Raw genomic sequence first — 27,234 nt, 5'->3', positions numbered from 1 at the left:
TCATCTTTTCACCATTTCGTATCTTTTGTACATTTTAAAAACATGCTGCATTAGTGGGCAGCTGATCCTGGTATCCCATCATCTACCAGTCTGTGTGTGTGTGTGCTTTCACTCATGAGCATGTGGCTTTCCAGGAATCTGTGAAGCTGTGAAGTCCAACCAAAGCTGTCACCGTGGACAGTAATAAATCCTCCTGGTGACAGAGCGCTGAAGGAATGTGTTTATAATTTATTGTCAGCTGACGAGAGTGGACAGGAACAGTAGTGCTAAGTCAGGACAAAATGTGTGCACGTGCATTGCTGCGTAGATGTGTGTGTGTCCGTACATGCAGTTATGTTAACTTGCATGGGTTATTTTCAATTTCTTTAATCATATTGCAGGTCAAAGTGCAACACAGTGACACGTGTCTGCTTTAAATAAGAAAATGGAAACATTTCTATTTTCAATTCACAGAAAGCATCACACACATCTCACTCAGCAACACCCATTTGGATTTTCCTCCCGCGCTGTTCAAGGAACACTTAACTCTAAATTAGTGTGTGCTACTTCTAGGCCATTTTTGTGATTCATTTCCAGAAGTTCTCATCCACATCATAGGCTACACCTGAAGGACATTAAGTCTTTCATTTCTCTTCCTCAGTCTCCATGTGATTGATAAAGAACTGAGTGAGTGTGACACAGTTGAAACGAGACAGAGAGCTAATGTCGTTTGTTTCTTTTCCAAATGAGCAACTAACTGAGCTGTGTTTACCGAAGAAGAGAAATTGATCAACTTTTAATCGGTGGAGACAGAAAGTCTCAGAAGAGCTTTGCTAATCATCAAGACAGGGGTGGTCCTGGTCCTGTGATTAATCATTGTGGTGTGGTGTGGTGTGGTGTGGGTGGGTGGGTGCACTGGTAGCCTAGTCACTTAAAGTGATTTATAGAGATGGTGTCCCTGTGTGTGTTTGTGTGTGTGTACGTTTGCAAAACCTTCTTCGCCAGACAGAAACAAAATTAGTGAGTTCAATATAAACCAGCAGAGGGAGATGCTCACTGCTGCTGATGCTGCTACTGGGAGTCCTGGTCATGTTTCCTATCAGGAACTCACACTGATCAGTGATGAGATCAGTGCCAAATGAGGAAGAGGAAACATAAACACAGTGTCTTTGTGCAGTGTTTTGTGCAGTTGACACTAAGCTGTATCTATTCAGGAGAGTTTGACTGAGGTTACTGAGTATTAGTTCAGTAGTGGGCATTTCAGTGTGGAGCATGAGATGGATTGACAGTTTGGTGCGGCTTCTGCAGTGATGCAGGCGCTGAGCCAGTCTGTTGTGATGAAGAGGGAGCTGAGCCGGAAGGCTTTACTGGTCCATCTATGACTCAACCCTCACCTATGGTCAAGAGCTCTGGGTAGTGACCAAAAGAATGAGATCGCAGACACAAGCGGCTGAAATAAGTTCCCTCCATGGCTGGGCTCAGCCTTAGAGATAGGGTGAGGAGCTTGGAGTAGAGACGCTGCTCCTTCGTGTCGAAAGGGGTCAGTTGAGGTGGTTTGGGTGTCTGATCAGGATGCCTCCTGGCCGCCTCCTGCTGGAGGTGTTTTGGGCACGTCCCACTGGTAGACCTAGACCCAGGCCATGCTGGAGGAATTACATATCTCATCTGGCCTGGGAACGCCTTGAAGTCCTCCAGGAGGAGCTGGAAAGCGTTGCTGGGGAGAGGGGCATCTGGGGTGCTTTGCTTGGCCTGCTGCCCTGCACCTGGCCCCAGATAAGTGCATGAAAATGGATGGATGGTATTTTAGTCTTGTTTTTAGGGTTCATTTCAGATTTGATTTTAAAGTTAAGGGTTTTAATTAGGTCTCAGTCCTCTCCTCCTGTTTCTTTCCTGTGCTGCGATTGGTGGTGGCTCCCAGTCACAGGTGTGCTCGATGTGCTCGAAGTTCACTTACTTTTATGGTGATATGATTTTCAGTGGCACATTTCATTAGTGTGATTTTTTTTTTTTAAATTTTATTTTGTTAGTGTGTTTGGGTTCTTTCACAAGTGCTCTGTCACTGGGAGGTTCCTCCCTAGCCATGATCCGACTGTCTGTCCTTTATAAATTTTAATCAATGCCTCTGTTTTCCCTCAAATAAAAAGCCAGTGATGGCAGATAACTCACACTGGCTCTTGTGTCCTTTTACTGAAGCCCATGTGTCTCATTTCATCATTAATCCCAAAGCATTCAGTAACATATGCACCCTGTTCAGAAGCATCTGCTTTGTTATATTTCTCTACTCATTTATTAACATTTGTCTCCCATCTGTACAAGTGAGAAGTTAAATGATTGAACACCTGTTCATTCTGCTCACAGTCCTCCAGCTAAGATCTTCCCCGACGGTTTCACAAACTGAATGCAGTAACCACTTTCAAGGACCTCTCATCATCTTCAAACCCGTCACTTAATAATAATCCACAGGAGATGTTTTGTGTTATCCTTCTTGCAAAAAATATACCTTGCCCTCAGCAACTCGAGAGTTTAAAGGATGATTTGTGCTGCTGATGAGTCACAAAGTGTGTGTGTGTGTATGTGTGTATGTGTGTGGCGATTTTGTTTAACAAGCATTAATTCTCTCTGAAGAAACTTATTTTCCACTCTCCCAGATACATACCTTGTTCTGTTATATAAATCCTCACTATATGTGAAGATGTTTGTCATTATGCAGACTGTATTATTCTGACGTCAAAGGGATAAAAAAGAAATCACCACATTATTCTTGTCAGCACAGAGATGTAGAGTTTAAGGGGGGGAAGAAACTGTCAGTAAACATGTATTGTTTCGAAGTGGAACAACCTGCACTCAAAACCTATTTTTCCCCTGACTGTCTTGAAATGGCATCCCTGTAACATGTTTTTGACACGTTCAGACACAGATTAATTTCAGTTTTGAAGACTTTTTGTAACTTTGAAATGATGTTTTATTTCCTATAAATGGTAGAGGTTTTGTTTCTCTTTGCCCTCTGTTTGAGAATACAGCACAGATTCCTGCGTCTATTGATGGTGCTTGTTAAGGTAAAGAAATAAAAACGGTTTCAGAATCATGGCTCAAAAATGTAATACTACTGTATTTACTTATGCTCTTTAAAGGTAAGTAAACTCTGCTCATAAAGGATTACCCCTCCTCTCATGTGATTATCCAAACGCGTATTAGAAAAATATTCAATGCAAAATGAGAGCATTATGTATCGTCAATGAATTATTCATGGAGATCTAAGGTTGAAATAATTTTACTCAGCTGCGAGAGTTTATGCAGGAATAAAATATGCTTGCTCTACATCCAGTATATTAAAGAAAAAGTGTGTATTAGTTGTGCAGGACAGGAGCAGATAAAATTTTAATGTGTAAGGATTTATCACGCTTTGCTAGTGATAGCGCAGACTGGGATACAGCAATTCATGTTTCACTGCATGATGGAATATTTGATGTTGTGTGTGTGTTTATGTTTATTGCTGATATGAGGAAAAGTTTCTCCACTTAAGTACATGTAAATTATATTAATGAGTGTTTAAAGTTACCACACAAACTGACAATGAGGCATTCAGGCCTTCGCCTTGCTGTGACCCTAAAGGCTGTGTCTACCTCTTGCGTCATATCTCTCACACATTAGTATATTTTAACATGTGTATAGTGTTACTTGTCGACTTGTAGCCTCTAATTACGTAAATGGATGCTGTAAACTTTAAAGCTGATCATCTAAAGGCAGATAAAACCTCAGCAATATAAACTCATTGTGCATAAAGTTATGCATAAAGCTACAGAAGGTGAACTCACCTCCACTGTATAAACGTAGTACTGCATATTGCCAGTAACAATTAGACTAATCTAACAGTATCTAACATGTGAAGAGAAAGCGTCTTTTGTGTGTAGGTGTGTGTGTGTGTCTGTGTATCAGTTTGCGTCTCAGTAGGGGTCAGGAGAAAGGACTTGAATGACTGATTTTTCCCATGCTAGGATTTCTCTCTTAGTGACGGCAACATTGTAGAGAAGTCAGATTGGGTTCACTTTGTGTGACGAATATCCTCAGGCAAAGACCTTGATGGACAACAAGTCATCCAGCATCCAAGTGCTGCGTGCAGGCCAGTGTGTGCCATGGTAAATATGCCATATGTTGTTGTATCCAAAGGGACATAGAGTCAGTACACTGCAAATAACCCAGCCTCTAATAATGGAGAATGTTCCAACTCCGAGGCATTAAAGATCCTAACACATACTACTAATAATATAGTACTTGTTTTAACTCAAGTTGTGCTTCATAACAAAGCTGAAGTACATTACCTGCAATGATATGGCAAAATCTCTCCCAGGTTATACATCTCAGTATTTCAAGGTGGTTATTATAGTATCACCCAAGTAGTAGCTTTCAGTGACATGTTCTTAAAGGACACTTCACAACCCTGCAGCAAACTTCCAGTACAAACCAGCTGTTGATCAAAGACACAGACACTCCGTACAGTCAGCACTGACCCCAGCCGCTCCCCCTCAGGCCCCTGAGACACGTCCAGTGAGCTATCAGGGTCTCATTACTCACCTGAATAATTCACGGCTGACACTCCATCGCTGATCTATTCTCTTGACCTCTGATGACACCAACCTCTGGGTATCTGCTTAAATATCAGGAGGATCCTTGGACCACATCGCTTGACCACAAGGGGCCATTTAATGGACGAGTGCAAACACGTTAGAGAAAGCCAACTACACTAGTTAGGGTTACACGTTAATCTTCCTACAGGTGATATAAGTGACCCAGAGAGTGTTCATCAGTGAGAGATCATCACAGTCAGACCATGCTAGAGCACTGATGAGCACAGTGGAGAGGAGTGTGTCTGGAGAGCATTAGAGTAAGAGAAAATGAAAAGGCAAATCCATCGAGGGCAGCTGTGGCACAGGAGGCAGAGCGGGTCGTCCACTAATTGGAATTGGCAGTTGGATCCCTGGTTTCTCCAATCCGCATGTCAGTGTCCTTGGACAAGATACTGAACCTAAAATTGCTCCCAATGGCTGTGTCAGCGGTGTGTGAGTGCATGTGAATGTAGGACCTTTCCCTAACCACCCCCTTCACCCTCTCCCTATCCACTCGTGCAGTCCCAAACCAACCAGTGAGGAGTGGAAGTGGGTTATTAAACCCTTCAACAGCGAGCCTGCATCGATGCTGACTTACTGACCATGTGCAACGCAGAACTGTGCTCATCATGGAAGAAGCTCCGTACAAATAAAGTACTGCGCGACAACCCTGAGGAATGTAAACTGTTCAAACTAAAACAGACATTTAGTATTGTCATACAGATGTTAACATCTTATATGTTGTATTTAGGATCAAATCTACACCTCTCTAGTCACTATAAAACTATAGTCGTGTTTATTTCGTAACAGGAGGAGAGTGAAAAATGAGAAGATGTCACCAGTGAATCTCAGGGATATGTTTTATTCCCTTTTATGTATTATTTATTTATTTGTTTATTTATTTCATCACTTATTTATTGATGCATTTATTGATTTCAATGGTAAAAGGATATGATACAAAAATTTTGTTAAACAGTAGCACAAATCAAAATAAAAGTGATACACATACATATAAAGAACATAAAATGGGAATAATTTTAATTTTCTCCATGGTTACCAAATATAACGACAGCTCCTTTATCCGCTGCAGAGAGGGAGGTTTGTCCCAAAGCTTCCTGCTGTGTTTACACCCTGCACTTTGATGTAGGGTGCTTCATTCAGTAGTGAAGGTGACTACAAATGGGAAGCTTACCAAGGGTGCAGAATGTGCTTGGTCTGGCATTTCACCACCGTGAAGCCAATCGTGGATGTTATCAGAATTTTAGCAAATGTTCTGTCTTGTTCTTTATTGAATTTGGGTCAGTTTATACTCCAGCAACTCGAGAGTTATGTTAGCTAAACCCATTGGTTAGTCTCCTTTCTAAAAGCCATGTAATGTTACAAACATGTTAAAAATCATGGTGTTAAGTTTTCAAAATACAAACAAGTATTTAAGCATGTCTGAATGAATAATCTTATGTGTCCTTATCATAGTCAAAATGCTGACACTGACTCTACCACAGTGCAAGGATTTGCTTCTTTATTTCTGTGTCGTCTATATGTATCATCTCCTGCAGAGGACACCAACATTTGAGCTGGACGTGTCGCTTTAGACAAGATCCTTCTAGCCTTGAAGCAAGTCAGCTCGACAGCCTTATTGTGTTAGCTGACAGGTGTAGCAACAGTAAATAAAGGTTTGTCTGAATCAAACTAATTTAACTTTGCTTTTTACTTTGCATGGATGTTCTTATTTGACAAATTTAGTGAGTAAACTTAGTGAACTTCATCACCTCTGACAGTTCTGCCATAATTGCAGTTAAACTTTATTTAGACTTTATTTGGTCTGAAGCAGTTGTTTAGACATTTTACTGACAATTAAAATGCAGTGCTCTCTGCTACACGCCCAACAAAGCTCTCTCTTATCCTTCAGTTTGGAAAAGTGAGCCAGCACTTTACTCAGTCAGCTTTCATAATAAATGAACTCCACACTGAGTCCGTTTCTCCCTCTGCCTCTCTCCTTCCTTCTTTACCCACCCTCCTCATTCCTTATAGACAGACTGATTTGACTTTAACCGCATATTTAACTTAAGTTGTTGTGTTGAATCAGGTGGTAAAGGGACATGCTACCCACCCTGCTCTCCTGCAGTACCAATTAGCATGCAATCCCTCTCCACCACACAAACGATGATTGAATGCATGCGTCTCTTGGGTCCTTCCTCTCACCTTCACTTAATATACTTTCCCCCTCTTTCTGCTGTGCTGCTTCGCTGTTGCTGTTGCGCCTCTCTCTGGTGCTTTCAGGCAAAAAATAAAGTTTATACGTGGCTGGATGCATGTGTGGCCAGAAAAAAGTTTGCAGAGGAGGAATTCAAAGTGTGTTTGAAAGTTGTCAGGAGGGAATCCATAAAAGCTCTCTGGTGTTTGTGTGTATTTGAACTCTGAACTGCAGAGCAACAAACGGAAACAGAGTGAAACACAAAACCTCATATAAAAACTCTATTTACAAATTTACATGTAAAAATACGTATAAGTTGTGACTGTTTTTATGTTCACACTTCTTACTTACTATTCAAATTAAACATTTGAGGTTTAAGTTTGAAATAGTGCAAATATTGAACATAGTGTTTGTTTGTGCTCACATCTTTTGCAGCCAAATATCTGTGTTCCGACATTGTTATGTCTGGCAAAGTGTAAATGTGTGTTTCTCTGCCTGGAGTCTTATGACACGAGGAATGGTGTTAAGAGTCCAAGACTCTGAAATGGTCCAGGAGAAGTGTAAATATAGAGTTGTCACTGATACCAACCCTGAAGATAAAAGGAAACAATGTGTGTGTGAGACAGTGTGTGTGTTAATGATTGTTAATAGCTTTCCTTTCCACTTTTTCTGTTGCTTAAATCCACATTTAAATGCAGAATATTTTCTATTTTATCTTCTCTTTCTGGTCTATACTTCACAGTTTGTTTGTCAAGGTGCATATTGTTTGTCTGTGCTCACATGTACGAAGTTTGTGTGTGTTTTCATGTCATTTTTTATATGTGGTTTATGGACGTTTCTGTGTACAACTGTCATGTTTGCAGGATGTGTGTGTGTGTGTGTGTGTGTGAGATTGTGTGCATGCATTGTCGACACCCTAGCATGTTTGGCTCCCTCCTTTTAGGCTGGGGCCGGCGGTGACGAGACAAGGAAACCAGGATCCTGTTTCAGGCTGGATGAGGCTATAAGAGACCAGAGAGCACTCTGCACAGACAGACAGAAAGACAGAGAATGAGACAGACAGACAGACAGACAGACGTCAGAATACATAGATAGGATACAAACCTGACGACAAAAGCAAATGTAGAGAGTTTGAGAAGCGCAGAAGATGGACAAAAACTAGAGAGACAAGGGTGTTAAAGCCAGGCAAAAGAAGCTTTCCTCAGACCTGCATCACTCTCTGGAGCTGGACTGATCAGTCAGAAAGAGGAACTTCGAAACCAACCTGCAGCTCCTCTTCACCTCGCTCCCTGAACTCTGCCCTTGAGGGAAGGGGGCACCCTCTGGGGCCATGCTAGCCGCCCGGAGCAGCGGAGGGGGTGTTGGTGGCGCACACCAGCCACATCCCCACGCACACCGCAAGCACTCGGTGGCCTCTCTCAGCGGGACGAAAGCCCACCGCAGCAACTCCCAGGATGCCAAGCGCAGTTCCTCATCCGGGAAGCAGCCCGCGCAGCACAAACACAAGGCGGCGCTGATCAGAGAGATGGAGACCAACTGGTATCTGAAAATGTTTGGACTGGCCAAAGAGGACACAGTTGCACATAAGACTGGCATGCCCTACAGGTCAGTGAAGCCTTGTGAGTGTGTGAGTGTGTGTGTGAGAGCTTTTAAAGCGCACAGGCAGCCACACTTGACACAGCGCAAACTGATTGAGGGCTTAATGTGTTGTACAGAGCTGCTTGTTGATGCACAGAATAATTTGGCTCCATGGACAAATCCATCTCAAAAGTGCTCAGCCACTCCTACACACACACACACACACACACACACACATACAGTAAAGTATTAAAAGCGTTTTACTTCTCTGCACATCATTAACATTACCATCAGTAAAGTGTTGTGCTTGTGACACGCAGTAAACACACATGGTGTGTGCATGTACACTGACAGATTATTATAGTATTTTTGGGGCTGCACCATCAGTGCTATCTGTTGACAAGTGGTCCCCTTCCCGTCCTATCATTTCATTTGTGAGCATTGTGTGTCACAGGAGTCACGTCGGTCATAAAGACCTCCGGCTTAGAATTGTGTCACCTGATCTGGCCGTAATGCTAATAGCCAGCATCTGTCTTGCCGCATTAGACCGTGTTGACATCCTCTAACACCATGGTGACAAAACATATGGGGGCTGGAGGGAGTATTTTGATTCTTGTGTGTGTGACTGACGGATAGAAAGCGCCAATAGCGCCGGTTTTCAGGCTGTGATGTTCACAACACTTTCCACTTTTGGAAATTTGAATACTAGTGCAGCAAGTGGTGGTGATCTAGTTTTCCCATCTTCTCCTTTTCTCTGTATCCTTTTTCTCACACATGGATATTTTCAGCGTTAGGTTACCCCCCCCCCCCCCCCCACCATGTCCTCCCTCTCGTCACTCTACTCTCCTTTCTTGTTGCTAAATGCCTAATCCGCCTGTGCCCCATTCCAATCATTCAAGCCTAAAGCTCCACATTCATGGGTCTGTAGTCCAGCCTTTCTCCTTCCCTCTTATCTCCTCTCCACTCCTTTTTCCCTCTGTCTTTACACTCCGGCCTCCCTGCTGGTTTGGGCTCCGTTCACTCTCTAATTTAGAAAAACAAAGCAGAGCAGAGATGAGAGGTTAGGGTGATTAAGAGCCAAGGGCGACAAAATGTTGAGGTCTCCCAAATATTTTGTTTCTTTTATTTCTTAGAGCAGCAAAGCAGAATATTTCGGAATTCAAAAGGATTTCTATAACCCATATTTGTTTGTTTGGTGGTGCAGTGGTTTGCACTGTCGCCCCACAGCAAGAGGGTTCTGGGTGTGAACCTGCTAGCTGGTGCTTGGGTTCTCTGGGTTCCTCCCACGGTCCATAGACATGCAGGTTAGGTTAACTGTTGTCTTCAAATCGACCGCAGGTGTAAATGTGGGTGTGAATTGTCGTCTCTCTCTGGCTGTCTGTCCAGGGTGTATCCCACCTTTTCCCCTGCATCCAGTGGTGTAGTGGTAGTTGATAAGTTGGGTGTAGTACTAGGTAGATAGGAAGGTTAACAAGAAGGAAGTGGGTATACTCCCCTTTATGCACCAATGGCTTTTTGGTCGATATGTGGGTACTGTACTGTAAACAGCTAGAAACAGAGGTGGACATATCCTATCTGCTTGCTTGGCCCTCTGCTACACCACTGCCCACGATCCAGTAAAGGGATAAGCCTTTACAGCTGATGGATTGATGGACTATTCAGAGTACATCAACTGGCTCACTGTTACAGAATCTGACTGTATGCACAGCTCAGCTGTGAACTGACAGGAGCAACTATTTTTGCCAGATGGTCTTTCACATGTGTTTCACGAAACTTTGTAACTGTCTGGCAGCTACTATGTGCTGTGTGATCTATTGTTTGGCCTTGTTTATATCAGAGGCAACAGAATATAAGGTAAATGCCCAAGATAAGGTTGTACTGACACTTAAGGATTATTGCCCAAGCTATACTATGCAGAAATTCTCGGCTGCATTTTGTAAAGAGTATCACCAGCAAAAGTGAAAGCCAACCCCAGATTCACTACATGTGCATTTTTATTTTTTTTGGCACAGTGTCTGGGGTTTTGTAGCTTCCTAATGGATGCATGCTGCTCACGGTCTGGCACCTGGCCGCTACCTCTTAATAAAGTCCCCACCTCCCCTGCACACTGTGAACGTCCTGAACACAAAATAAAAGAAAATAAGAATACAGACAGAGTGCAGAGTGTCTGCAGATAAATATGCCACAAACAGAGTTGGGAAGGTTAGTCTTGAAATATAATGGGTTACAAATTACAAGTCAGAGTGTAAAAATGTAACAAACATATATTGGAAACTGGGCAATAAAGCTGAAAAATGTTCAGAAATAGGCTAAGTCGAAAAAACAAAAAACAACAAAAAAACAACATAACTTTATTAACAGAATGAATGTTATAGTCTACATATGAACGTTTTACTGAAAAGAATCAAGTCAAATGTAATCCCTTTGTAATCACTAGGGGTGTAACGATACATCGATCTACATCAATACATCGATTCATTGATTAACGATCCGATTATATCGATGCAAAATGAAAACATCTTAAAGACGTCAACGTCATCTTAAAGATACACATTTATTTTGAAATTCACATAGCACGTCTGTGTCACCATTTCTGGGCAAGCGCGCCTCCACTCAAACAACAAACAGAGCTCAGAAATAAAATGGTCAAATCATATTCTAGTTGTTTTTGTGAGTTGATGTAAATGATTGTGTTAGATGGGCATATGATATCGCGTCATATCGATCGCAGGCTCCTGAATCGGATCGAATCAAAATCGTATCGTGACAGACTTTGTGATATCGGCAAACATCGTATCATCATCCAAACAAATCGATATAATATCGTATCGTGATGAAACTGGTGATTTACACCCCTAGTAATCACTGACATTTTGAGTCACTGTCACTGTAACTGATTACAGTTACATTTATATTGTAATTTAATTACTGTAAATAGTTACCCCCCAACAAAGGCCACCAAACACTTTGGGGTTCATATGTGATGATTGCAAGGTAACAATTTTGTATGAGTGTTTTTAAGGAAAATCCTACATAGCCTGGCTATTGGCTGCTTTATAATGAGCCTTAATAAAATGTTTTATTCCTAATAATTCACCAGCTGACAGTAGGTACAGGTGCTACATTAGCCACTTACAAACAAGCTTGATTATCATTATTGTTTTGGCGTTTTTGCGTTTATTGATAGGAGAGACGTAGATTGACAGGAAAAGTGGCAAAGTCCCACGGATCAGAATTGAACCCAGGCTGCTGCAAAGGACTCAACCTATAGGGGGCGCACTCTACCAGATGAGTCAGAGGTCACCACAAGCTTGGCTGTGCTGGTACATGTATTTTGATTATCGGTTTAATTTCTCTGTAACAACCATCTCTTCTTTGATTTTAAAAGTGTGCAGTACAGTGTCAATAGAAAGTAACGTAACATACCTTTCAGACGATGATGAATTCTCACATTCTTTACCTTGGATTTATAGGAACAACCAATCAACCGCTAGTTTGGTTAGCTAGCTGGTTGCACAGCACAACAATCACTAATCTAGGGGGCTAATCCCTGTGCTATTATTGTTTCACTCACTCCATACTGTTCTCCACCTCTCATATGCCAAAGAAGTGCACCACAGTATGAAGAGCTAATGCACATAGCCCGTTGGACTGTATCTTTTACGCAGCTGGTGCCACAAAATCCTTCTTTTACCTGTTTCATCACCTTTGTATCCTGCATCTCCCTGAACCACCATCATCTGTATCTTATGGGGTAAAAAAGCAAAAACTTAGGCATGAACCCACCGGTCAGGTTTATTCTACATAAAGTTGAGATATTGTACAACCTGTGAGGGAAATAAGACCGCTACTATGAAAATATCACGCGCCAAATACTTCATCAGGTTGTCATTTCAAATGTGGTTTCTAATGTTATTTTAAAGTTGGCTTGGCAACATGGCTGCACACTTTGCATCCTCCATATTTACAGGCTCATAAAGATATGATGACAGCCTCTTGGGCTCGACTGACAGACTGACAGACAGGTGCATGTGGAGTGTGAGGGGTGCGTGTAAGTGTGTTTAATAGGCATGTTTCCGAAGCGATGAGCTCAGTGGAAGGACCAATAAAAAGGACTACACCGTGTGAATCACTGTAAGATTAGCACGACCTTCACACACTTAAGCATACATATTGACACACACAGAGACAAAAACACAGTTTATAATCCGTTCCCTCCAGAGAATCAATACTGATCATTAGTGTCTGATCACTGGGACTGTATTTATTACAACAGGGAGTCGGTCTGCTGCTTGAAAGGACGACTAACGACTGACTCTGACCTAGAAAAGACATGAGCCTGAGATGAAACCCACCAAAAGTGCCCTTCTTGCCAATCAGCCAACTCGTGCCTCACACACACACACACACACACACACACACACGCTTGCTGTCTGCCAGCTCTGCTCTCTGAGCCCCTGACGTGGATGCCAAACAGCATGCGATGGCTGGATATCCTCTCTCTCATTCGAATCAGAACAATTGCTACGATTTTTAGCTCTCCAGTGATTCTGCATAAAAACTGGGGCAGAATATAACCACAGAAATCCTGGGCTTTTATAACTGAGCTAAAAATAGCCTTTTCTCCCCCTTTAAATATGCATTTTGTTTCCCCCTACAAATTACTCTAATGCTAATGTGTTTTAGATAGAGATGGAGTATTTAAACTATTCCTTCTCTTAATTGTCTTTGTGCACGTCACTGACTATTTATTTAATATATTCTGCCTCACTAGATCAAGGCAACTGTATTAAATTTTCTGTAACTGGTAAATAATAACACAAATCACCTTGTAAATTTACTTTAGATGATGTTTGTTATTGCTTCTTTGGCATCACGTGCACATAGCCTACTATGTTTGTGCTGCCTTGGGATCACACTGTTTACTGTACCTACTTTACTGTACACTTAGTTTTATTTGATTCTGCTGGGATCTATATTCCTCATTTGCTTGATTAAGAAAACATCAAAAATTGTGTGGAATTAAGGAAAAACAATGCTGTAAAAGAGCAAAACATGAAACCAAACAAGTGAACTGTCAGCCACAAGCAACACAATGCATCATATTATGATACTTGCTTAAAAAATACTTTTATGCTGCAATAAATTCTGAAAGTTGCCAATAATCTAGAGTTCTTGCTTTTAGTTGTAGTTATGTTTCACCAAAAAAAAAGCCCAAAAATATCTTTTCTTTGTCTAACCTGTTTGTCCTAAACAAAACTGAGCTCAATATGGCATCAGTATCAGATTTTGCCCATTTTTTCATACTTTTTTATGTCGTTTCCTGAGAAATAGTCCTCCTGTTGTCTCAACCTGAGACTAATTTAAGATTTTAAAATGCTCTTTTTCCCCTCGCACTGCAGTAATTGAAATAATTGGCTGTTGAGGTAACAGCAAGATCCAAAAGAAACCTTGACTGGCTTATAAAATGAGCTTGCACAATTTCAGAAATTTGTCTCAGTGGTCAAATTCAACTCTCAACTCTGTGTTTTATCTGTTCTCAGAACTGAGAAGCAACTGAGAAACCTATGAGCATAGCAAAATAACTTCTGCTGATTTGTTCTTTTGCTCCTTATTTCTCCTAAGGGGGGTTTAGCAGAAACAGACCAGAGCTTAGTAATCTCCAAATAAGAATATGATTTATTTATGATGAGACAAAGAAAATAATATTATGAGCAGCAACATTTCCCTCTGGGAATCCAATCTTCTGTATTAGACTTTCAGGTTTGTTATTCTGTTAAAACACGGGGAGATTCGTCACACACAGTAAATGAAAAATCATCACTTTATGCCAATCTTCTGTCCCTAAGACAGAAAGCAACCAGCTTGGCTGATTCAAACAACGAGAGCCAACAGTATCACTGCCCTTCTCTCACCAGGTATTGGATATATATTTCCTCACACCCTTGGCACAGGAGACAAAGGCGTGGCAACATGATACTGTTGCATGTAGAACAAAAACACAAGTTCCAGTTGAGCTTGATGGATGAAGCATGAGGCTGCTGCCAAGATTAGTGGTTTGATTCACGCAACAGCGAAACGCTTTGCACCTGCACAGCGCCTGATAATAATATCCTCATTCTTTCTGCTGTAGCCAAACCACAAAATGCTGTTTCATTTTATCTCCTTGTTTAATCTATTAAAACATTTTAGAGGATTGAAATAACAATAAATAAAAAAGAGGAGCCTAAGGAGAGTTGACATGTTGATTATGCTATGCTGCACTTAGTGTATTGTCCATATATTTTGTACAGTAAATGATATCATCCTCGCTTTGCTTTCACCCTTCAGCTTTGGGTTTTGATACTCAGTGATGGTAACGATGGGATTTAGTGGAGAATGTAGGCCAACACACTGGTGTTAAACAGGAGCAGGACAGTCCCTGAGGGCTGGAGACTGATCACTGGCATAATTATTGCTGCCATAGAGTCAGATGGCATAGAAAGAGCCTTCTCATTTAAGTTAACAACACAAGAGTAATGTTTTATTCTATGCAGATCGTAGTGGGAGCTCACAGTGGGGACACAAATGTCAGTCATTTCATCTTTTTTTTTAAATCTTTTTTTAATCAATCCACAAAAAATGTACAGTGTTGTGCTATAGTATGCTGCTCTACTTGTTCTGTTTCTATCACGCTGTGCACCGCTGGATAATTATCACACATATGCAATTATTGTAAAGGGATTCACTCGCTGGAAGGAGTGCATGTGGGGGTGGTGGGGGCAAAATGAAAGAGACAGGAAGATGATGGCTAATTAGTCTCAGGGAGCATGAAGCTGAAGGAAAAAGTTGAGATTGAAAAATAGGTAAATAAAAGGGGAGAGGAAGTGAGAAAAGACAGTTGCACTTTTGTTTATTATAATGCAAGTTTCCCATACTCATGTCATAACCGCCCAACTGGTCCCCCAAATCTGACCTCTCCGTGCCCTCTCCCCCTCGCTCCATTCTCTCCCTCTTTTCCCTGTTATTCTTGTCAATGACTCACCTGCCAACATGCAGAGCGGCTCAAAGGAGATTGCTGCTGCTCTCAACACCAGAGGCCAAAATATAAGAGGAAAAAAAATAAAGTTAGATGAATACATGTGAAAAAAAGTGTGTGCTTTATTGCAAAAAGCAGCGTTAATTCGTTGCTGTGGTGATATTAAAGTTTATGCATTAAGTGTGTGTGCATGTATGACTCCATGTGTATGAATGTGTATGCTCAGAGTGACTATAAATACGCCGTAAACACATTCTGGCGTTGCATAAGCTCAGCTGACATTCCTGCTGCCAAGCAGGATCAGTTTTTCCACCCATCCTGCCGGACAATAGACACAGCTGCCCCTCTGCCTCAGCGTCCCTCCCTAATTCTGTGTGTTTGGGTGCGTGTGCATGTGTACCGTCGTATTTGCATTGAGCGGTTCAGTATGAGGTCCTGGTAGTGGTCAGCTCTGGGCCGATGTCACTCTTAAAGTTTGGAGAAAACAAAAACTGTGGTTGTTTTGATGACATTCTGATGTTGCAGGTTGGATGTTGGATTTTTACAAATTTTGCACAGATCAAAACCATTTCCAGGATTAATTAAAAATGTCAAACAAAACCAAAACGATAAGGCAAAACCCCCTGCAGTGGCACTCTTGTCAGGCTGGGATTCACCAGAACCAGCTCTATACACAATTTGGGGTTTGGACCCAAAGTTTAAGAAACAAAGGACCGCCAAGTCAGTACCTGATACCTACAGGAGAGAAGAAAGCAACTTGACTCTGACAAGAGGATGGATTTATATAAAAGACCCTCATCATAGCACATTCACAACTTTTTACAGATGTAATAAGTGTTCATGTTTCCATCATTGCTTCAGTATGGGCTTTGCTTGTGTGTGCATGTGTATGTTGGCCCCATCTGTGTTTGGACACGTCAGCCAAGTAGCAACTGCCTAAATGATTTGTTGAATACCACGGATGAATGTGTGTGTGTGTGTGTGTGTGTGTTTGTGTGTGTGTGTTTGTAGAAAGAGTGACAGTGTGTGTCTCAACCCAAATTTCCTGATATGGGAGAAAGGCATTCCTCATGATTCCCACAATCCACTGAAGGACCAGACGTCATGTCACTGAATGCTCCCAGGAGGAGGCCAGAGGTGAGAGATTACGTGTGTGTGTGTGTGGTGGGTGTGAGAGAGGGGAAGAGGGAAAACATACCAGAAGAAAGTGGCTTCCCTATTTTTGTTTTGCGGTTCACTTCATTTAGAAAAACACTGCCCACAGACTTTGTGCAATTGTGCGTAACTCACTGTTGGCTTGTGTTCATTTATTTGTGTGTGTGAGCGTGTTTGTTATGGGCGAAACTCCGGAGTACACTTTGCTTTGAGAGAGACGGAGGAGAAGAAGTGGAAGACAAAAGAGATGAAATGAAAAGGGGAATATTAAAGGAGGGGCTGGGGGTGGAAACATGAGTAAAATGTGTGTATTTGTGTCTGATAAAGAGAGATGGGTGGAAGAAAAAGGAGTAGCAGGAGACAAATGCTGGAAGATAGGCAAGTGAGGAAATGAGGAGTAAGTGAAAGGGCTTGTGACAGAGGGAATACTGCGAGACAAAGGAGGGGTGATGGGGAAACAGAGAGAGGATAAGAGGGAGTTGGAGAGAAAACGGGTAAAAGAAGGGAGAGAGTGAAACAGACAGAGAGAGAGAGAGGGAGGGCGGTAAAAAATGTCCCAGATTCCCATGCCATTTAATAGGGAGCAAAACCAAACTGAGCTTATAATGTAGACTGGCTGAGCAGGGGGCAAAGTGACAGCATGAGTGTGTGTGTGTTGTGTGATAGAGGGAGCAGGGGAGAGAGAGTGGGATATCTGTGTCTCTATATCTGCATGTGTGTATGTGCACAGAGAACATATGTGGCACAGCCCATGGAGGAGCACATGTAAAGAAAAAGCCTGCTTTTCCTGTGTGGACGTGAAGCCTGCGCAGACAGATCGGACTCAAGTTTAATTCTGCTGTTTTTCTCTTTTTGAATCATGCTTTTTCCAAGTTGGATTTTCCTGCATTTCTTTTTTTTAATAAGAGGAATATTCTTCATGTGGAGCTGCATCCAGAGGAATACTTCACTTTCCTTTGAGCTTTAATCACATGCTCACACACACACACAGTAGAGTCCTCTGCTCCATGTAGCGCTGTGTGGGCGAGGCGGCCTACCTGGATTACTCTGAGCGTACATGTTTGTGGGACAGATTCACAGACGACGGGAGAGACTGAAAGAGAGGATAAAGTGAAGGAGCAAGCGGGAAGATGTACCTGTACAAAGCAACATGCCCGGACATCCCCAACCCGAAGCAGAAGGGGTCCAGAGGTCAGGGAGGAGGTCAGGGCGGAGGCCAGGCCCAAGGCCCGGGTCAGGGGAGGCTCTCCAGGCAGATGTCCACGGGGACGGCGCTGCGACCCTATGCTCCTGTGATGCTGTGGACGCCAAACAAATCCAACAGTGTGGCTCGGCTCAAACAGCTGGAGGAGTTTCTCAACTTCCACTCGCTGTCGCTGCACGACACGGTCAAGAGCCAGACAGGCATGGTCTACAGGTAACCTTGCTCAGTGCGTGTGTGGGAATGTTAACAGGAGTTTACCAGAGATTTTTAAAGTCAGAGGTTCGTGCCTATAGGGTAATGTGTTGCCATGGAAACCCGAAACAGCATCACAGCTGAGGCGGGTGCATGTTGTCTCTGCGCACTGCTGACTTGAGACTCACTGAGTTGTCTACATTTTTTGCGTTAAGTTTAGATTCCTCTGCCTTGTTGATGTCATTCCATCATCTGCTTTCCTTGGCACCAGGATCAGCTTCCTTTATACAGATCTGTCGCTCTAGATATTTGGATGTTGGCTGCTTGTGGAGCTTGTAATTCGGCCAGTGTTTGTTTTAAAACGCTTTGTTCATATGATGTCATGTTGGTTTAGTGGATGTTACAGAAAAGTTTGCACAAAAGTAGCAGGAATAATAAGATACAACACAGATCTGAGGTGTTGACAGACCCTTAAAAACCCACCGAGTCCACACGTTGCATCTTTGTTTGCAACAGTTATAAGGTCACTCCTGTTATGTCATGTCCACTGCCTCATGGGGTTTATTGATCTCAGCGTGAAACCGCTGACTGATCACGCCTCTGAAGGCACACACTTACTCTATGTCAGTGTGTTGTATGAGTATTGATAGAATACAGGAAGGATGAGATTTTCAGTGTCTGCTCTCATTTTGAAATGTGTCACATGCTACATTGAACCATATTTAATGCAGTAAACAAACACACACACACACAAATAAATCATGTGGCACGAAGCCCAGATCTTCAACTTTTAATGTTCTTTACTAGTCTGCTTCATCTTGGACAGTTTATTCCTTTACATTTACTCAGACTTGTGTTATAGATACACTGAAGCTTAAGCTATATGTGAGGAGTAGCTCATTTTGCGCAAAGCATTTAAACTGGACACGTGTTTTGACTTAAGTAATGTGTCATTACTAGAAGCGGTTGCACCAGGGTCATGCATAATACGAGTGTATGTAAGTATAGCACTGAATAAAAGATATGCATTAAATCATCCTCCAAATGACTCATGTTAAATGTTTTTGTTTTGAAGATAATCCTCTTCATGACAGTGCTAGTCAGCCACTGGTTGAGACCCACTGCCACTGTTTTTGTCCTCTGGTTTGTTATCTGTGACAAAGCATCGTGTTGATGAGTGAGTTGTTTGAGTGAGTGTGATTGGAACATTGTGGATCACTGCTCAGCCCTCGGGCTAGAAAACAGCATGTAGCCGCTCTGCTTTCATTGTGTTGTTGTTCCCAGAAGAGAAGAATGAACCTGAATGAAGCTTTTTATTCTCTGATAGAGTTTCTATTGTTGGTTGTAGCTGGGACGCAGTGTCAAGTTCTACCTGTTACATGCATTGTCTTCTTTCAAAATACGCTTCCATTTTCACAGGGAATTTAACATTTACATACAGTCTCTTTCAAAATAAAAGCACTACGTCGGTACAGCAACGCAACAACAACAATAAACACACATGGTTGGGTTTAGGGAACAAAAGCACGAACAGGGTTTGGCTTTAGAATCTTTCGGGACACAAAAACCCCTCATTTGGGTGAAAGTCAGTGTTTGTTGGACTCAACTTTCGCCGCCTTAACTTTCGTCTTGGTCCTGCTGCGTTTCACCCTGATGCCGCCTGGCGCCATTAAACCATAACAACCTGCTGCGTATCAGGACGCCTTTTTTCATTGGTTTCTGATGCCAAAAAGCACTGCCCAAGTGCTGGATTTCGACGACTTTGGAGTGAGACCGGGCTCTCAAAGTACATGTTTACCTACTTTAACGTTCAAAAACATTTCATTTTATTTATAATGTGTGTAGTCTTTCACATATATTCTCACCCTCTGTCTCAAATACTCCATTTTTAAGTCTGTTTAAGTCCCTTTCCCAAAGAAGGCTTGTCTGCTCTGATAGGTCAACTTTTGGGGGTCTTCTATTAACTCGGCGTCTCTGCATCGTCATTGCAGCTGGGGTAATGACTGTAACACAGTATAGCATCACTCTCTACTGTGACAAGCGTCAAGTCTTTACAACTGGACATGTTCCAGCAGGAATTTGACCTGACATCTGGTAAAAATTAACAAAATCAGCAACCAAGATTAGAGGTTTTTCTGACGTTAGCATGTAGCTACATGTAGCAGCGTATGTAATGTAAACACCTGCAGTCATGTGTCTGGAGCAGATGACCATATAATGCTCTCCATCACAGGCTGACCAGGATTACTTTTACATACGTCTGCCTCATTATTTGGAACTTTGGCCAAGTTTATTATGAACACCTGACACTGTATGATAGAAAACAGGAAACAGCACTACCAGAATAACATTTATGAGGGCAAAAAAAATCCTAAATCAAAACTCCAGACAGATGAAATGAGCAAAATACACCTGTTAATAATGCCAATCACACAATATCCAAACTAGGCTCCAAAGCGTTGATTAGAAATGAGGTGTCCATGAGTGTTTTATATTTGGATAGGCTGCTGGCTTAACATTTCCATGAACTGTATTTTAGTCATTTGAACAGCCCGTTCATTCCCCCGGCTCTCTCAACACTGATTCTGTGACTATATTCTGCAAACATATTTGACTACATTACAATCAGTGTAATAATAACACCACCTAAACTTGTTGTGTTGGTGCAGAGGAAATGACAGCATGGAGCATGACTTTTCCATCACCCCTCTGTGTCCACCAATGGGGAGAGAGAAAGGGGAGTGTGATGACACTCTGTAGCTCTGTTGGGTCAGCCTGGCTATGGGAGCTCATATGGCCATGTGCTGTTAGCGTTTCGCCTTGGGACCCTGGCATATGCGTGAACACAGGCCTATGTGTGTGTGTTGAACGTTTGTGTTCATTGCCATGGTAACCTAATAAAACAGCTGGCTGCCCACTTCCTTTTTCAGGTCAGTGTGTATTAGTGGTCAAGGCCTGTGATGGGCACTCCATCCACACAGACACACTCACAGAAACAGGAGAGAAAATCTATTTCAGGAAATAAATTTTATTTCTCTAGCCAAGAACTCCTGGAATGTAAATCATTTTTTTCAAGCTCCGACCATGATTTCACCCAAACAAACACAGTCAGCCACAAGATATTAACATGAAATGCTTTTATTTACATATGAACACCCTAGAGGAAGAGATGCAAATCAGGAGGTGCCCTCAGTGCCCTTCCGACGAGTTTTCCTGTAACATGCTTCTGGCTCTGTAGCGAGAGGTGAGTCATGACATTGTCTGTGGAAACGTTTTCTAACCCAACCTACTTGGCTTGTGACCCCTTTTAAACAAAGACATAAGTGCTTACAAAAAAAAACGTCTAACCTCAACCAACAATCCCTAAAATTAATTCAAATTTAAACCCAGTTTTTGTAGACCAACATTAATCTCCTCAGTTTTTCCTATTGTTTTGACACAATTCAGTCCTTTGAACAGACGTGCAAGAGCATGTGCACATTTCTATTTTTTTTTGCAAATGCTTAATTCATTCAAAATACATACAAAGAGCACAGATGGGAAGAGGAAGAAGAGACAAACTACAGGCAGACCTGAGCCTCAGCTTCACAGCGCTGCCTCACATGCCCTGCAGTTTATTATTCATGAGTGTGTGTGTGTCTGTGTTTGGGGCGTGGGTGTGTGTTTTCAGTTGTGAAAGAGCATCTGTGTGCGTCTTCATGTGTTTGGTTTTTCCCGTGTGCATGTTCACTTCAACGTTAATGTGCATCTTGACCACGTAGGCTGCGGTGACAACTTAACTGTGTTCAGTTCACAACATATGCATTCAACATTCCCACGGGGCTAATGTGGCGAACGTTTACGCTAATTATCTAATCAGGGCCAGATATTGTTGCTATGTGACAATGTTAGTGAACCATGTTGGAAAAGCAGAGATCAGCCACTTTGTTAAGGAAAGGAACTCACTTTGACAGCCAGCCTGTGCACATGTCTGTCCTGAACGCCTCACCGCACTGAGTTAAAATCCGTCACAGGTTCACTGTGGTGTTTCCCTCGCATGCGTCATTCTGTTTTTACTTCTGTTGCATTCTTGGTCCAGTCTTCTTGCGTTGTATCAAAGATGGTCAGCGTTTTATTCAAGCCTCCCCCGTCTGCCATTTTGAATCACCTCAGTGTGAGGAAGTCATCGTCCTGCTTTGGTTGAGACACTTTGTTTGTGCCAGAAATCAACTGTGCACAGTTTGGAGGAAATTAATTAGGTTACTTTCACAGTTTTTCTTCATTGCTCTTTTTGCATTTGTAAAATGCTGGTTGCTTCACAGTTTCTGCAACACTGCTCAAAACATGCTGTCATAAAATAATGATGTCTTTAGCGTTTCATTTGAGCAGTTATAGCTGCTTCTGGACAGGAAGGCAGTTTCCATGTTTTCATTCATGTAACTAAATGAATATTAAGATGAAAAATAACTACTGGATTCAGTCAACCTTTGTTGAAGAATAAATCTAGTACATCCCCTTTTAACCTAAATGGAAAATGCACTCCGCTGATTTTTGATCACACAGACCAAATTAAATCAGTCATCAATTCAATCAGCTCAGTGGAGAAATGGATTAATCACAAGCCCATGATGTTATTGGACACTGAGCAGGGAATGCTGGGTAAAGGAGTGAGTGAGGGGGCATTTAGACCTCCAGGGGGCAGAAGGTCACATTATGAAGCATATGTCGTGTTCATGAGTGTATTATTGTGTGTGCGCGCGCGCGCGTGTGTGTGTGTGTGTATGTGTGTGTGTGTGTGCAGACAGTCTGGATGTTTGTCAGTCCATCTGATTAAATGAGCTCTATCTGCTGACAGACCGTGGTGTGAAGGTGACAGAGTTAGAGTGTCCCCACAGTTGTTCGTCTACTCCTCCTCTGTCACTCACTTTTTTCTCTGTGTCTGTGTTCTTTACTATCTCCATATCTTTCTGTTTTAACATTATTCATTGTATTTGCCCTTTAACCACCTTTTTGACGCACATAACTAGGTTAAAGTAAAAAATAGACGTAAAATCTCAATAATGGGTGAAATGAGTGAAAAATGCCACATAAAATTATCCCTCTATATTTTCACCCTTTTTAATTATTACTGAGATACATTATGAGATTATTTGCAGCATAATCAGTAACTTCTTTTTTAATCACCAGGGGTCTCATTTATAAACGTTGGGTATGCACAAAACCAGGCCTGAAAGAGGCGTACGCTACTTCCCATACAGACTTGATGGGAGAAACTCTGACCCATGCTTATGAACTTTTTGGAGACAGGATATTGGCGACACGGATGGTGAGGTGGATGCCCGATTGTAGAAACTGTCAGATATTTTTTTGCACACCATTTTTGCCTTTTGTCCGTACGTACATTTTTGGATCCTATGCACTGTTTTATAAATGAGACCCTACGTGTACATTTTGAACTGCTCTTGCTGCAAGAAAACTAGAGAGATGTTCTGATACCATGTTTTCCTTCCCGATACAGATTCCGATACCTTGCCTATCAGAGAATACAGAACACCAATACGATACCACAGCTGTATACTACTAACCCTGTACGGATGTAAATTGAGTGCTACCATTGTTGTATAACATTGCCGATAGGTTAAAACCTTTATAAAAAAAAATGAACAAAAATACACAAAAACATGAATGCCATAGAACTTTCTTTAATCCAGTGGAACATATTCCCAAAACAGCTAACGTTCCACCAAAAAGCGCAAACCAATTTTTCTTCACCACTCTACAATAGTAGCTGCCAGTGACTGCACAACACAACTATTCTGCAGGCTTTAAAATGGTGAAGAAGAATTGATTTTCAGGAAAATTGCAGTTTTATGTGGGTGTGCAACTACTTTAAGGCTTATTAATAAATGATGAAGTATTGGATCGGTGCATAGTCTTATGTATTTGCCAATGCCTGACCCAGCATTTAGACAGTATCAGAGACATTTGTGATACTGGTATTGGAACAACTCTAAAGAAAGTTATATTTATTATAAACTGCAGTGAAAGATGTCCTTTTGCTGCAGAAAATATAACGTGTTTTAGAGATGGGAACAAAAATGAAAATCTGTTCAGTGATCTACTTAATACTTAATTTACCAACCTGCTCTCACTCCGAAGTCGTTGAAATCCATCAGTTGGGCAGTGACTTGTGGTGGTAGTTTAACTGCGCCAGGCAATGTCAGAGGGAAGCGCGGTAGGACAAGAGTGAAAATATAGGCGGTGAAAGTCCGAGTGGGGTAGGCAGGAGGGGTGGTGGATGGGTCCAACAACCACTGACTTTCACCCGGGATAGTGGTGCTTGTGTTCCATGAGATTATAAAGCCAAACCCTGTTCTTTTTTCCAAAACCTAACTATGTGCGTTTGTTGTTGAAGGAAAAAAAAACGTCAAGTCACAGTGTTGTACTGATGTAGTGCATTTATTTTGAAAGAGACTGCATGTAAACAGTAAACTTCCTGTGAAAAAGGAAGTAGATTTTGAAGGAAGACAATGCATGTAACAGGCAGAACTTGACACGGTGTCCCAGGACGTCAACAACCAACACACCCAGGGTACCTTGCTCGTTGTATCTGGACGTGGAAAGTCCATTAACAAATGTCGATTTGTGACGAGGTCGGAGTGAGAATGTGTTCTATTTACAGGCTATAGAGTACCACCAAATATGCTCTGACACACTTTGGAGCCTTTTTGCAAACATGCATATGATTATTGTTTGCTCTAGTGGTAAATCTTAATTTGCATTAAAATTATAATTCAAATGAACTCAAATGAACATGAAGATACCACTACCCACACTGTTCAGGGGTTAGTTATAGGCTCATCATTTGATTCAATTTATTTTGGCTGAGGGGAAGCTTTGCTCTGTGGGACTGTTTCTGAGGCTCCACATTACTTTAAGGCAGCAAAAGAAAAGCAGAACAAATATAACAGCGCTGCTATTTGAACCCCAAATAAGAGAAAGCAACAGTGCATGTTTACTGACTACAGCCAGGCTTTCCTCTCTGGACCGGAGCCTTGTGTCCACTAAGAGTGTTTAGACTCTGGCATCTGCCTATGTAAGGAGAAGCTTTGCAGGCACGCAACTCTATTTATTATAGCGCCGAACAGACAGAAACAAGGGTGAAGAACTGGAGATGGAGGGGTGAAGAGAGGTGAACACAACTCAAATGGAAATAAAAGAGGACTGTTTTAAAATGAAAAGAAGAAATCAAAAGACGCAAGTGGTGTTTACACTCAAGTGCAAGAAAATGGGGACTAATTTGTCTCACTTTATATTGTGGTGATAGTGTGTGTGTGTGTCAGTCTGTGTTCTTAATCAGAGCCTAATGAAGCTGTAACCAATCGACACTTGAGAAGCAGTGAGTGAAGTTGTGCACTCAACCAGTGATTCCAAGACCACGGGTGTGCCCAAACACACACACACACACACATAGTCAGACACACATAATCAGACACAGACATAGAGATACGCAAGCAGATAAATGCGTCAATTGCTCATTCTTTATTAATCCTGGAAAACAAGTGAATATTTAACATAGGAGCTGGTATCCTCACTAAATACTTAATTGATCAGACGGTCACAGAAGTGTGTGTGTAACAGAAGTGTGTGTGTGTGTGTGTTTGTGTATACGTGGGTGATGTTCGTGGAGGCATGCACTACTAAGGAGCTATTTTTTTTCATGACATCTATGTTATTGGTAGGAAATTCATTACCCTGCAGTTTCAATTGGCAAATCAAGTGTGTGAGTGAGTGTGTATGTGTGTGTGTGTGTGTGTGTGTGTATGTGTTTGTTTTATTGCACACCCATTAGCATCAACCATCAAGATCGACTTTGCACTGAAAGGTTTAGAGACGTTTTTTATTACGACTGCTTTAAAGCTATTAAAAGCCCTGTGTGGATGCGTTAAAACGTTATGGGCTTTACACACAAGGTACTAGCCCGACTAAGAGCCTCCTGTGACACCTTTGGCTTAGAACCTGTCATGCAATAAATTACTCTGGACAGAAAGAAAGAGTGCGCCTCATTTTGTAATTAAAAGACAGGAAATCCCCTTAACCAGGGATTTTACAGTGTGTTTAATTAAGTTACACACTGTTAAAGCAACAAACTACAGAGGATTTTAAGGACATACTTTCCCCCACTTCCTCCACTTAACTAGCTATGATTGTTACAACTAAAAAGATGAATCAGTTTCCTGTATTGCGTGGTGACATCTGGCATCTCCTCCACAGTTGGATTGAGTTTCTTCAAATCGGTGCAACAGCGCCCCTCTGGATTGTAACGGCGGTCACATGTTGAGTGAGCATGTGTGGTGATAAATGGTATTGCAGCCCTGCGGCACGAGACGTGTGCACAGGTGAAGCAACGTACTTTGATTAGCATTAAGAAAACACATCACATTAACCCGTCACTGCCAGGCTGGACGGACAAGACTCAAATGATAAGAAGTTCGTAACTAATTTAAGTTAAATAACCGTGAGAGAGAGTTAACTAGTTTTACAATATAGCATTTATCAGTTACTTCACGTGAGTTTTGTGAGGTTTGCTAGCTGGCTGCGTTGAAGAGAGTTTCTCATCCCAAAAACACACGACATTTACAGACCACTTAAATCCAAGGAGAATGGCGTCTTCTTCAATAGCGTGAGTAATTCACTATTATGTCTTAAACTGTCCGTATTCTGTCTGTGGCTGTGTCTTTGGTTGCTCTGTGGCTTTGCTGCTGGTTAAATGTCATATTTCTGTTGCTGTGTAATAAGCTGCTGGTGTTATGGAGGTTATTAACTTGGTAAAATGTAGGCTTCTCTTCTGCTGTGTCTGGTTTGGTTTGACATTGGAGTTGTTGTGTTATTGTATGGCCGTGATACTTAGTTTAAGGCCAGTGGGCTTAATCTGGCCCCTGACAGGGTGCTGGGTGCCCCCCAAACCATTTTCTAATTCACAGTGAAAATAAGTTAATTTACATTGGGATTTTATTTTTTACTATACATAAAGCTACTTTCATACCACCGCGTGGCAACGACCCTGACAACTGCTTACCTGCAAGTGTCTTCGCCAAAAAAACAAAGCGTTTTTGGCTGCTGTCCCTATGGTCCAGGGCTGTGATATGGTCCAGGGCTGTGATGGTGGGCAGGTGTTTTGGTGGAAGTTGTAAGTGCAAGCTTGATGGTGCTGTATAAATACCTACTGGAGCAAGAAAACACTGAAATGACCAAAGATTTATACATATGTGGACAATTTATCAGTCACCTGAGTATCCAGACACCAACATTATCAGCTCCATCTTGTCAT

At 41.9% G+C, this 27,234-nt stretch overlaps 1 protein-coding gene across 3 annotated transcripts in view; it reads left to right on the top strand.

The window, feature by feature from the left end:
- Positions 1-7,671: 7,671 nt before the first annotated feature.
- kcnab1a (potassium voltage-gated channel subfamily A regulatory beta subunit 1a) overlaps positions 7,672-27,234 on the top strand; it is a 165,915-nt gene continuing 146,352 nt past the window's right edge. The window contains exon 1 of one of the 3 annotated variants that reach the window (XM_078167178.1): positions 7,672-8,382. In XM_078167178.1, the coding sequence (XP_078023304.1) occupies positions 8,108-8,382 (275 nt within the window). In that variant the 5' untranslated portion in view covers positions 7,672-8,107. Of the gene's footprint in view, positions 8,383-17,096; positions 17,946-26,356; positions 26,587-27,234 lie in introns of those variants that run through there. The other 2 variants (XM_078167177.1, XM_078167179.1) reach the window with 2 other exon arrangements.

This window comes from Epinephelus lanceolatus, chromosome 4, assembly GCF_041903045.1.
Source record: "Epinephelus lanceolatus isolate andai-2023 chromosome 4, ASM4190304v1, whole genome shotgun sequence".
NCBI classification, from domain to species: domain Eukaryota; kingdom Metazoa; phylum Chordata; class Actinopteri; order Perciformes; family Serranidae; genus Epinephelus; species Epinephelus lanceolatus.
The sequence above is the reverse complement of the archived record's forward strand: the minus strand, read 5'-3'. Positions and strand labels throughout refer to the sequence as shown.